The sequence below is a fragment of the Emydura macquarii genome, unplaced genomic scaffold (genome assembly GCF_026122565.2).
Source record: "Emydura macquarii macquarii isolate MOO-44397 ecotype Brisbane River unplaced genomic scaffold, CSIRO-AGI_Emac_v2 contig_629, whole genome shotgun sequence".
Lineage (NCBI taxonomy): Eukaryota > Metazoa > Chordata > Testudines > Chelidae > Emydura > Emydura macquarii.
The window spans coordinates 9456074-9468844 of NW_027130766.1; the positions used below are offsets into that span (position 1 = coordinate 9456074).

The 12771-nt window shown below is 66.6% G+C and overlaps 1 protein-coding gene across 5 annotated transcripts in view; it reads left to right on the plus strand.

Moving 5' to 3' along the window:
- Positions 1-12771, plus strand: part of WNK4 (WNK lysine deficient protein kinase 4) — a 23551-nt gene continuing 10780 nt past the window's right edge. For all 5 annotated transcript variants that reach the window (XM_067541391.1, XM_067541392.1, XM_067541393.1 and 2 more), the window contains exons 1-4: positions 1-816; positions 10995-11167; positions 11759-11979; positions 12206-12363. In XM_067541391.1, coding sequence (XP_067397492.1) covers positions 250-816; positions 10995-11167; positions 11759-11979; positions 12206-12363 — 1119 coding nt within the window. In that variant the 5' untranslated portion in view covers positions 1-249. The remainder of the gene's footprint in view (positions 817-10994; positions 11168-11758; positions 11980-12205; positions 12364-12771) is intronic.

Genomic DNA, 12771 nt, shown 5'->3' on the forward strand with positions numbered 1-12771 from the left:
GGGGCGGGGGCTGGGGACGGCTCGGCTCTGCTCTGCTCTCCCGGCGGAGGCGGGGCAGGGGCGTGCGCGGCGCCGGGGCAGGGGGCGGAGCTGGGCTCCGGGCAGCGGCTCCCTCCCCGCGGTCCGGTCCAGTCCCACTCCGGCCCGGGCTCGGCGCGCTGCCGGCTGCGCCTCGGTCCAGGTGCGAAGCGGCGCGGGGAGCCCGCCAGGCCCCGGGCTGCGGCGCGGAGGGGAGCCGCCCCCGCCCCCATGCTGATGCTCCATGTGCCCGGGCCCCCCACGGCCGCCGGAGCCATGTCCCAGACCGAGGTGGATCTGTCCGGCTGCGGCATCGCCCTGGAGCCGGGGACCGCCGGCCGGGCAGCCCCGCTCCGCAGCCGGGCGCGCCGCAGCTCCTACAAGTTCAGCCGGCGCAGCTCGGCCGAGCTGGAGCTGCTGGGCTACGAGGGAGCCCGGCCGGAGGAGCCCGCGGCGCCGGGCTCTGCCCCGGCCGGGGCGCAAGGCGCACGGGGGGACCCCCGGGCTCTCCACGGCGCAGAGCCCGCGGCGCGCTCCGGCTCCGAGAGCGAGAGCAGCCGCCAGACGCCCTCGCCGCCGCCGCCCCAGCCCCCCGGCGCGGTCTCCCCGGCCCCGCGCGGCGCCCCCCCGGACGAGAGCCGCCGGGAGCAGGAGGAGATCGAGACCCGCGCCGTGGCCACCTCCCCGGACGGCAGGTTCCTCAAGTTCGACATCGAGATCGGCCGCGGCTCCTTCAAGACGGTGTACAAAGGGCTGGACACGGAGACCACCGTGGAGGTGGCCTGGTGCGAGCTGCAGGTGGGTGGTGCGTCCCTGCCCGGGCTGGGCGGGAGCCCGCCGGAGGGTGTCCCCTGCCCGGCCCCGCTCTCCGGTGCGGCAGAGGCGGAGGCGGGAGCCCCTTGGCGTTGGGGGCTGCAGCAGTCGGGGTGGGGGGAAGGTGTGTGGGGTAGAATGGGGCCTCCTGAGCTCTTAGCGGGGCGGACTTGGACTGGGACTGGGACTGGGTGCCTCCACCCCCGGAGGTGGCTGGGCAGGGCAGGGCAGGGCACCGTCCCTTGGGAGGGGGTCCTGGCTGGGCCCTGGTCTGCAGGTCAGGAGCCCAGGGTGCCTGAGAGCTGGGAGCTGCCCCGCTGTCAGCCTGGTGGACCTCGCTGTCTGACAGGTCCGAGAGCTTCTGTTCCGGATCCCGCTCCGGGGCTGGCAGGAAGGCAGGGGTAGGGGAGAACCCAGGCTGCTTAAAGAACTGGGGGTGGGGCACCTGGACTCCTCGGCCAGCCCAGCAGGCTGCAGGGCCCTGGCTCAGGACCATGTATGCCGCACCTCTGCTGAGCTGTCCCCTGCCCCCCGAGGTTCCCACATCGTTGGGGCTCTACTTCGGGTGCACAAGGCAGCCCCTGGCACTCAGGCCTCGGGGTGGGCTGGAGACGAGGGCTCGGGGTTTCCCCAGCCCCTGTGGCTGGGCTAGGCGGGATGAACTGGGCCGGTGCAGAAGGGACTGAGGTCTCCTGAGCTCGACCAGTCGGATGCGCCTGGCCCCTGGCCCTGTGCTTTGGCTCTGCCTGTGGCGGCTGGGGCAGGTCAGTGGCTCCTTTCACCGGAGGGACTCAACGACGTATGGGGTTTGTGGCTGGCAAGCGCTAGAGCTGACCCCGCGCCCCGGTGCTCCCAGAGCTGAGTTCAACACACACCTGTCAGACCAGCTGGGGTCACGTGTGGCATGCTTCCCCCAGGGCTCTGTCCTCTCCGCCTGCTTTGCCTTCTGCCTCTTTCTTATTCCTGGGACCTCCTTCCCAGGCACCTGCACTCATGGTGCTGCTCGGCCTGGGGCTCGGAGCTCAGAGGAGGAGGGGGAAGCTGTTCATTTCTCCATCTGTTCTCACTGGCCCCTGCAGCGCAAGGGCTCCCCCTTCCAGTGGCCGTGGCCTCCAGTGGCCGGCACGCTGGACCTGTGCCGCACAGGGTGATGTCAGCTACAGAGGAGGCTGGCTGGCAGCAGCCGCCCCAGACACTGAAGTACCCGTGCTAAGTGCCAGGCTCTGGGCTTCCTTTTCTACACCCACTGTCCCGCCCATCAGAGGGGCTGCATCAAATGCCAGCCTCCCCCCATTGCCATGCCAGTCCTGTGCCATGTCCTTTGGAGCTGGCTGCCTCAGGGTTCTGGGGTAGTGGGACAGGTGGCCGGTTTGGAGGCGTGTTTGAGTGTAGATGGTTGCTCTGTTCCAGGCTGCAGCGCGTCCCCTTTGGGGCTCAGGTTCTCCTGACTGGAGGCTAGCGTGTGGCAGAGACTTGTGGGGGGAGGGGGTTGTGTGATGCTGCCAGAAGCTCTGTGGCACCTTTAGGGGCTGGATGCAGGAGCTGATTTAATACACCTGGACCTGGCGCTTTCTGGTCTCCTGCCAGCTCTCCCATCCCTTCCTCCTCCTTCCCCCGTCTCTCTGCTGGGCCGGGAGCAGGACGTAGACACTGGTGCTGGTTTCTCCTCCCTGCTGCAGACTCTTCCTGCTGGAGGACCCCACCTCTCCACGCGGCCCCGGCTCGCAGTCTGAAATCTCTGACCACCTTCTTGGCCTTGGGGTGGCTGGCGCAGCTGCAAGTTCCAAGTCCTTGTTTACATAGAAAAACGTGTCTTGCGAGTTTGTCTCCCTGCCCCTAAAAGCTCTGTGGGGCGTTGCTGTGTGCACCGATGGTGGGAGGAGGGACGCGGGCAGGCTGGCGGGTGCTGCAGTGGGGAAGGGGCATCGAGGTCTGGGCAGCAGGCTGGCCCTGTGGTGTTCTAGGCCCTTCATGGCTGCCCACTGGAGGTTTTCTCTGTGCCGCAGCCCATGGACTGACCCTGATCCTGGTCCCAAAGTCGCTCACTTTCCATGCAAAGCTGCCGCCCCTGGTGTTAGTGGTGACAGGGAAGCGAGGTCCTTCGCCCCAGGGCGCAGTCGCTCTCCGTGGTCAGCCCCACCGCATCTGGCTTTTCCTGCGTGAATGATGGTTGTGTCCCTCTGTGGGTTTCTCACATGCTGCGTCCCATATTTGGGTCTCGCCAGGCTGACAGGTGTGCGCATGCCTGGCCCCCTCGCCGCGCCTGCAGCTAGCACGGCTGGGCCATCTGGCCGCCTTTCCGAGCCCCAGGCTTGGTCTCCATCCTGCCCTGCCTTTGCTGCTCCAAACTGAGTTGCCATGTGGATCCCAGGCGGTCTCCACAAAGCACAGGTCATGTCCAGGGAGTGTACATCAGGCTGAGGGCACGTGCTCTTTGGGAGGCTGGGTCGGAGGCACCCCGCAGCCCTCAGCCCTGGTGGGGCGGGGGCGCTGTGTGTGTTGGCAGCCTATGGGATGGCCAGGCCTGGTGTCCCGCTGAGGGTGCAGACAGCGTTCTGGTGTGCCTGGGAAATGCTGCTGCCTGGGGGGCCTGTCTGCAGTCAGTGTGGAGCAGCCCCAACCGCTCAGCACGCTCTCTGGCAGGTGAGCAGCTTGCACCTTCCCAGGAGGGTGCAGGGGTCAGTTGGGGGCAAAGTTCCTGCTGCCCCTCTGAGTGCCAGGAAAGCACAGGAACGGCCGCACTAGGCCAGACCCACGGTTCATCCAGCCCAGTGTCTTGCCTGCAGCAGGGCCGATGCCAGGTGCTGCAGAGGGAAGGAACAGAACAGGGCAATTATTGTGTGATCCATCCCCTGCCGTCCAGTCCCAGCTTCTCTGCCAGCCCCGTCAGCTGCTCCCCCAGCTCTGCTGAGACCCCTCGATCCTGATCTTCCACCTCCCGCTACCTCACCCCCCCAGGGCTTGACCAGTGCCCCCCAGTCCTGATTCACGCCACCCCCCCCCACTACCTCACCCCCCCCCGGGGCTCGACCAGTGCCCCCCCCCAGTTAGGATTTCCTCATTCAGTGTCTCTTGTCCCAAGAGCCCTGTGCCACAAGGAGCCGTGAAGGGTGTGAGCAGACTTAACCAGTCTGGTTTTGAGCCATAATCATGCAGAGAATCAGGCGCTGTGACACAAATAGAGGATTTTGTACCACAAATAAAAATGGTTGTGGTCCTGCCCTGTAAAAATAGCTCTGTCCTGCATTTGTCTCACAGTTGTCATTTATTGCCTTTAAAATATAAATGGTCACTTAACCTCAGCCCTGACCTGCTATTCCAGTTCTGAGCTCCTCACGCAGGTTTGCCGGCCCCCCTCGGTCCTGACACAGCCCCATTATCCCAACCTTGGACTGCCCCATTCACACGACGCTGCTGGGGCCCCTCAGCCCCCACGAGCCTCGCCCTGGGCTCCCCACACGCAGGAGTCTTGGCCTGCCCCGTTTCTGGTTTCTGAAGTTAGGTTTAAAACAGTATTTTTGTTGACAGACGCCTGGCGGATGCTGGGAGGGGTTTGGGAAACCAGAGGCCCAAAGTGGGACCAACCTGTAAATATTTGTTTATCGTGAGTGGTTTCCTGCAGGATCCCCGCACCTTGCCGTGGGCAGCGGCACAGAGCCCAGAGCTGGCGCTGTCTGGACTGGCCAGGGTGTGTCTGTGTTCTCTGCCCTCACGCACCGAGTGCCCGCCTGGAAAGCTTACTGCCTCCCCAAACCTCATCCTGTGCCGCCCGATAACGGGCGCAGCAGAGCAGAGCAGAGCTGAGGAAGGGGGGCTGGCTGTGCTCCCCAGGTACACTGCGTGGTGGGGGCACAGCTCGGGGCCCTTGAAGTTTCTCACTCCTGTTGGTTTGTGGACGCCCCCCACCCCCAGTGCAGGTCCAGACAGTGCCATTCCCTCCCTGGGGACAGACGGCCCATGAAGCCATGGCCGTGCCTGACGGGCAGGGCTGGCTGTGTCCGGAGGTGCCAGGTGCTGCTCCTTGGCTGCCTGCTGGCGAAGCAGCTGTCGTGCTGAACTAGGGGCCCCTTTCCCCCAGCCGTGATTAGGTTGGGGGGTTACTGCCCCCCCATCAGACTGATCTGGGAGCCTCTTGTTCCAGGCTGGTGGCTCCTGGTGCACATTGGGGCTGGTTTCTGGGCAGCCATTGAGCTTCTCTGGGGCTGAGAGCCTGTGGCCTGCCTCCTGGAGGGGGGGTGCCCTGGGCTCTGTCCCCGTGCGGGTCACTGCCCTGGCCGGATGCCGTGCTCCCTGCTGGGTGATCAGTGCTGGGGGCTCCTCCCACCCTCCCCAGGACACCAGAGATGGGGCTGCAGAGGGCTGCACCTCCCCCATGGCTCCGGTAACCCTGGAGGGTGAACCCTGCCGGACCCTCCCTCCCTGCAGCTGTGGGATGACGAGGACTGTGATGGGACCCTGGACCCAGCATGGCTGAGTCCAGACAGAAATCCCAGCTGGCCCGGAGCAGCCAGCCAACCCAGCAAGCCATGATGGGAGGGCACCGCAGGCGGTACCAGCGCAGGGCCAGGGAAGCGAGGGAACAGGTGCTAGGCATCGGACTGATTTCCCGAGCAAAGAGCAGACCCCTGGAATGGGTTCAATCCTGCCCCGCCCTGTGGGTGGCAGGCACCTAAGGGCCTGTGCTGCACTTGGCACATGGGGAAGAGCCTCGTTCTGAGGTCTGTGAGCCCGTGGGATTCCCGCTGCTGGCTGTGCTCTGGTGTTTGTCTGGGATCTGCCCTGGCTCCGATGGGGCCAGATGTGAGGGGTCGCAGACCCGGCTGCCTGGCTCCCCTGCTGGTTTGTCACAGGACCCCACTGCGCCGCATCGAAACTGCTGGAGGCCAGTGGGGTGCATGCCAGAGTCAGAACGAATGAGAGGCTTACGTGGGGCCGAGGGCAGCTATGTGGGGGCCCACCCAACTAGCTGAGCAGCTGGGGAGGACTCAGCCCGGTGCGCCTGGGGCCCTCGGAGTGTAGATGGGCTGGGGCAAGCGAGGAAGTGACTGGAGGAGCCGGGCTGTTTTCGGGGGCGTGCTGTGTGTACCCAGAATCGCTGCACACATGGACATGGAGGCTGCTGTCTGCTCCCGCCCGAGGGGAGGCGACAGGAAGGAGGGAGGCTAAGGGGGAGCTGCTGGTGCTGGTGGCAGTTTGGGGTCTGCGGCGCGGGCGGGGCTGACGAGCTGGCTTCCCAGCGAGCGCTCTCCAGCTGGAGAGGTCTTCGGGGCTGGCCAGGCTGCGATGTATGGCCCGGGGCTATGTCAGGGCTGGGCCGTGGTGCTGCACTTGCTGGAGTGACCTGCAGAGGCTGTTGCTATAAATGCACCGTCATTATGTAAATTGGTCCCCACGCAGGGCCCAGATCTCAGCTCTGCACAATGGAGCTTTCAGAGCCCGCGGCTCGGCTCTGCTGCCCAGGGCACCACAGAGCTGAGCCTGTAGCCAGAGCCTTGTAAACACCCTCGGAGAGGAGTAAACGTGTGCAGATACCGCACTGCCTCCCCAGCTCCACCTCGGCAGGGGCCAATGAGCGCAGCGGTGCCGGCGTGCACACGTGTGGGTAGCAGTGAGTGCCGGGCCCGGGGCCAGCTGATCCCAGCCCTGGCACTTGAGACCGCGCGGCTTTGGGTTGCTGAACTGCTGTGTCTCGGATCCCGCAGCTGTGAGCTGGGCGGGAGGCGGAGCCCTGGGGGAGCTCAGCGCCGCTCTCGGGGGCTCTGTGTGCGCTCCAGCACTGCGAGCCCCCGGCTTTGGGCTTGAATTCCAAATGCTCGTGGCTCGCTCCGGCTGCTGTCCCTCGTGCCCAGGGCACGCCGTTACTGCAGCCTTTCTCCTGGTCTCTCTCCCCCTTCCCACGGTGACTGGCTGGAGGTCCCTGGGCTCAGCCTCACGGGAGGAGCCAGCCCTGCCTTGGCAAGCAGGGAGGCTGGGTGGCTTCTATCCCGGCGTGTTCGACAGCTCCAGTGGCTGTGACTGAGCGTCCTGCTGGCCCGAGGCGGCTATTAGAGAGGCACGTTGCGTCCCCGTCGGCTGGGCTGAGCCAGGCTGCCCCACCTGTGGAGCTGGCGATGCATCACCTGCCCCTGCGTGGCTGAGTGGGCTCCTTCGTGGCCCTTTGCAGCGAGCGGAGCCGGGGTGGGCTGGTGCTGGCATGGGCATGGCCGCAGCCTCCTGAGCTTTGTTCGTCTTGGCCTGCGTGGAGCTGCCGGGTGCATCTGGGGCACTTTTACCCAATGTGGTGCTGACCGAAAGGTGCCAGGACAGAACCCAGGAGTCCTGGCTCCCAGCCCCGTCCCTCGCTCCGTCACTAGGCCCCACTTCTCAGCAGTGATGTATCAGGGACACTGAGCGGCATGGGTTATTGCCCGCCCAGCATGGGGGGTACAGGGCTGGAGGGCAGGCTCATGTGCTCTCTCCAGGCATGGCGAAGCCTTGGTGGCAGCGGCCAGCCTCTGGCTCTTCTCTGTTGTCTCAGCAGCAGCTCGGGGGCCGGATTCCAGGTAACGGGCCTGAGGTCTCCAGATCTAGCTGGGAGATGTGTGGCTTCCCGGAGCCCAGCCCTGTGCCTGGCCTGCCACCTTTCCTCAGCACACCCCTCCCCTCCTGCCATCCTCTGGGCCCTGGGATGGGGAGCTGCACGGGGACTGCTGGGGGCCGGCTTGTTCTCGGGTGACTCCTCCAAGTGTGGAAGGACCAAGCATGTCTGTGGCTTCCATCTCGCCACTGTTTGTAATTAGCTGGTCCGTAATGAGTTTGCTGGGGCTTAGCTTGGTGCCCGCTGCACGTCCTGTGCAGAAATGCCGTGTGGCTTGTTGCCGTTCGGGAGAAGCCGAGGATGGACTGGGGGAAGGCTGCAGGTCAGGACCAAGGGCCATTGCCAAAGCCGGTGGCCCCCCTCTGCTGTAATAGCAGGGGCTGCTGCAGGCCAGGACTGGAAGAGTGAGGGGGGGGCTTTGAGATGCGTTTGCTTGCCCTGGATCTGAATGGTCCCATTCGTCAGTCTTGCTGGGTCCGTGCTCTGCTCTGGGCTGGGCCCGGGCCCTGACCGTGCATTTAAAAAAGAGGGGATTGTGCAGCAGCCCCACGTGGGCGCTTGGCAGCTGCAGCCCAGCCCCGGGGCCAGGTATGATGCAAGGAAAACATTACGAAAGATCCCAGGCTGATTTACGGCGGCTGTGAGCCAAGGGGCCGAGCGCACGGCTCCCCGGAGCCAACGGCTTCCCGTGTTCAGGAACGCGGCAGCCGCGAGGCGTTGGTTTCTGTGGCTGTGAGCGCAGCGCAGCCTTTGAGTGCAGGCTCTGCAGAGCCTGTCCCAACCGGGTAGCTCCAGATCCCGCCTGCGCTGTCCCTGCCCGCTGCCTGGCACTGGGTCGTGGGGTCAGCTCTCCCACGGCGTCTCCTTGTCCCGGTGTCCCCTTGGCCTCAGCTCACCGGGGCCCTGGCCTGAGCGGGGGGGCAGAGGTGGGATGCTGGCTGGAGGATACAGGCTGCAGCCCCCCCAGGAGCCACTGACTGACCCCCAGGAGCCGCATTCCCACAGGACATAGCCCCTGCAGCTCTGCCCTTCTCACTCCCGGCAGGCAGGGCCGTGCCAGGAAACGCCCCCTGCGCTGCCCTGCTGGTGGGGGAGCAGGAGCTCTGGCCCCGGCTGGGCAATGCTGGTTTCTCCAGACATCGGTGGGTTCTGCGAGGGAGGGGCCGGGCAGTGACTAGCCCCAGGCTGCTCCAGGGCCCTGGGCTGCGACTTGGCATAGTGGCCAGACCTCGCTCATGGCTGGACATGGCTCCGGGGGACAGTTGGTTTCTGTGAAGCATGTGTCAGGAATGCGCTGGCGCTCCAGAGCCGGGGGTGGGCAGCGTGGGGGGTGCCACAGATCGTGGGAGCTGGGGCAGGGGTGGGGGGCAGTGCTGGATTTGGGTGGCTGGTTTTACTGTGTTTCACGTTCTGGAATTGTTGGGCTGCAGCGAATCAGTTTCCTTTGGACAGGTGCCCCAGGGGAGGGCCCCTTCCATGCCCTGGCCCCCGAGGCAGCTGGTGTGAGCCTGGCCTGGGGACTGACCCACAGGGCATCTGCAGGATTAGAGCGTTTGTCTCCGTGGGTACCAGCGAGGGCTTTGGGAGCCTGCCAGGACCCCTGCTCTGCCGGGAGGCCCCTGCCCTGCTCTGCTCCTGGGAGAGTCCCCCGCCCCCTGTGTGTGTGCTGGGCAGGGGATAGCTCATTCCTGGGGTCACTGGCGGGCAGCCCTGCTGGTCCCCAGGGCGTTTGTGTGGGCAGAGGGAGGCTGCCGGTCTGGCGAGGGGATGGTGCTGTCAGGCTGTCCCAGGGACCGGTGTCCGTGCCCTCCCTGCTGACCTCACGGTGCTTTAAGCCTCTGTGAAAGCTCAACTTTTGCTTCCACTTTAATTAAGTTGAGCAGGAGGAACATGGAAAAACTGGGCCTGGAGCCTGGCGCGCCCTGTGCTGCCGACAAAGGCCGCATTGAGGCTCGTGTGGCCCCCTGCCATAAAGGTGCCGTGTCTGCCAGCTTGCGGAGCCCCCTGCGCGGGCCGGCCGGCCGCTCGCTTAGTGAGCAGTGGGAGAGGTGGTGGATTGCTGGTGTGATGGGTGCGAGCCTGGCCCGAGGGACCGGGCTGGCTGGGCAGCGCTGCCCCGTGGCACACAAGTTGTCTGTTGGCTGGGGCATGTCCTCCTGGTCCTCTCTCCGTGTCACTAGTTCCCAGGGCTGCTACCTGGGCCCAGCTGAGCTCAGCGGGGGTTAGCAGCGGGGGGTCACCAGGCCTCGGGGCCCCCTTGTGCAGGGCTGGCGGTTGATGCCCCAGAACAGCTATGGAAACGAACCCCGGCTCTCTTCCGTCCCATCCCCATCCAAGCGCGGATGCGTGCCCGGAGCTGAGCGCACTTAGGCAGGCTGCTGGGCTGCGGCAGGCGGTGCAGACCCCGGGGTCTCTGGCTGTGTCACTCCAAGTCCATGTGGGCACATGCCCAGCGTCGTGCGAGCGGGCAGCGCCCTCCGGCTGGGCACACGGGGCGCGGGAGGGACCGTGGCCCCGGGCAGCCAGTAATCTGCGTCCTTGCTGGATAATCTCAGCGCTGGGAGCCGGGCCGGGGGCTGCTTGTTTGTATGTCGCTAACGCCCCATCCTGCCTCCCTCCAGGCCAGCCGCTGGGGAGCAAATGCTGGGCCCTGCCCCCTCCCCCCAGCCAGCAAGTCACTTAACTGGGAAGCAGCAAATCTAAATGAAGCCAAAAAGCCTGGCCCCTGCCCTGCCCTGCCCTGCCCTGCCGGGCCCCTCTGCTCCCTGGGGGCACCTCATTCTGCTCTGGGGCTGGCACACGGGGGCTCGGTTTTGTGACTGAGCCCAGCTGCCCCTTCTCCCTGATGCAGCAGCCCAGCTACTTGCTGGGCAAAGGGTCCTGCAGTCCTGCCTGCTCTCGGTGCTGGGAAGCCCTTCCCCGAGGTGGGAGGGGAGTGAACTTCTGCTCTTGTGGGCCCTTGTGTGAGGGGCCAGAGCCTCCTGCAGCCCTGGGCTCTGCCAGCGCTGCCCCGTCCTCCCCCGGAGCGCCATGTACGTCCTGACCCAGGGACAGGCTGTCTCTGGTGCTGATAAGCTGGGCCGGGCCGTTCTGGGGGAGTCTGGCAGCTGGGCCGCACAGTGCGTCCGTCCGGCACGATTAGCTGCTGCCAGCTGCCCAGCCCTGCCAGGGCTCCAGGTCCCGGGGGCAGCGGCTGGCGGGGGCGGGGAGAGGCCGTGCTGTGCCTGGCTCTGCTGGTCTCTGCTGCCCTGTACAGCAGCCAGCAGCGTGCTCCAGGGCTGCTGTCTGTGGGCGAGCCGGTGCCCACGGGGCCACAGGCTGGGCTCCATGCTGGGGCTTGGCCTGGCCTCGCTGCCATGTACAGGGCCGGGGCGCAGGGAGGATGCAGGCTCCGTGGCTGGCTGGGGGCAGTGACGGGGGGCTCCATCGCTGGGCGGGGCTGGGGCGTTTCGAGGGGCTCGGAGCAGGGTGGCGGGCTCCGGGGCTGGGGTGCAGGGGGTGGCTCCAGCCAGGACTGGTCGGTTGCGCTACCAGTGCCAGAGGGCGCCCCCGTGGCCCCTGACGCCTCTCCCCTGGCTGCCCGCAGACGCGGAAGCTGTCGAAGGCTGAGCGGCAGCGCTTCAGTGAGGAGGTGGAGATGCTGAAGGGCCTGCAGCACCCCAACATCGTCCGCTTCTACGACTCCTGGAAGTCGGCCAGCAAGGGCCAGATCTGCATCGTGCTGGTCACTGAGCTCATGACCTCCGGCACCCTGAAAACGTGAGCGGGGCGGGGGGCGGGGGGGGGGGGAGGCACAGGCACCGGTGGGGGGAGCGGGAGTGGGTCCTAGTGGGGGGCTGGGGGAGCCTGGCGTGTGTGAGATGGACAGACACACGGACGGCTCCAGCAGCGCAGGATGTGTGCAGGGGCGGGCTGGAGAACGGGTGGGGGATGCCGGGGGAGAGCCCATGGGGCTGCCAGGTGCTCTGTGATCCCCGGCCCCCCTCCCCCCCCCCAGTCACCTGCTGGCTTGGGCAGCAGCTGTCCATTGCTAGACTCTTGCTTGGCCCTGGGGACCCGCGGCTCTGCCCAGCCTGCGGAACGTGGAGCCGGCCGTGTGCGCCGCCGGGAAGAGAAGAGTTCCCACGCAGCCTGCGCCGTGACCCTGCTGCGCGGACCGGGGGCAGCATCTTGGGCAGCAGCCGCAGGGGGGCGATGGGCAGCCAGGCTCTGGAGACAGGCAGCGATTCGCCCGGTGCCTGGGGCTGGCTCATTGGGCCCTGTCCTCTCCCGAGGCACCTCTGTGCTCGGGCGGGGGCAGGTGGCAGCTGGAGCGGCCCCCCCCTCACGTCCCCCGTGTCGCCCGTCTAGCTACCTGAAGCGGTTCAAGGAGATGAAGCTGAAGGTCCTGCAGCGCTGGAGCCGGCAGATCCTCAAGGGGCTGCATTTCCTGCACACGCGCTCGCCCCCCATCATCCATCGCGACCTCAAGTGCGACAACATCTTCATCACGGGCCCCACCGGCTCCGTCAAGATCGGGGACCTGGGCCTGGCCACGCTCAAGCGCGCCTCCTTTGCCAAGAGCGTCATAGGTGTGGGGTGCTGGGGGGTGAGCGGCCAGGCCCCGGGACAGACTCCTGGGGGGGGGAGGGGAGCAGAGCCAGGTCTCTGGGCCAGGCTGAGGGGCCATGGGAACCTGGGGTGATCCACACTAGCCTGGCCCCCCGTGAGAGCCAGGGAGCGCAGCCCCGCTACCCTGCAGCACTAGGGGGGACGGCTGTCGGCAGTCGCCCTGAGTCACGTCCCATGCGCCCCCAGGCACCCCGGAGTTCATGGCCCCCGAGATGTACGAGGAGAAGTACGACGAGGCGGTGGATGTCTACGCCTTCGGCATGTGCATGCTGGAGATGGCCACCTCGGAGTATCCCTACGCCGAGTGCCAGAACGCCGCCCAGATCTACCGCAAGGTCACCTCGGTGAGTGCCCGGGGGTGCGCCTCCCCCCTGAGCCTGACCCACGGACCCCCTCCCCCGCTGGCCCCGCTGAACCCGGCCTGACCCACGGACCCCCTCCCCCGCCGGCCCCGCTGAACCCGGCCTGACCCACGGACCCCCTCCCCCACCAGCCCCACTGAACCCGACCTGACCCATGGCCCCCGGAGCCCCCCTTCTTCCCATTAACCCTGCCCTGACCTGCAGCCCCAGGGCTAGCCCTGCTCAGCCCCGACTCGCAGCCCCTGCCACCCCAGCCTGGGCTCCCTCCACCCCCGGATCTAGGGCAGGTCACATCCCAGCACGGCTTTCCCAGCACGGCCTGTCACCTCGAGGCCTCTGGCCCCCTCCCAGGCTCTGCCCAGCCCTCATCCAGCCTGGCCCAGCTGAGAC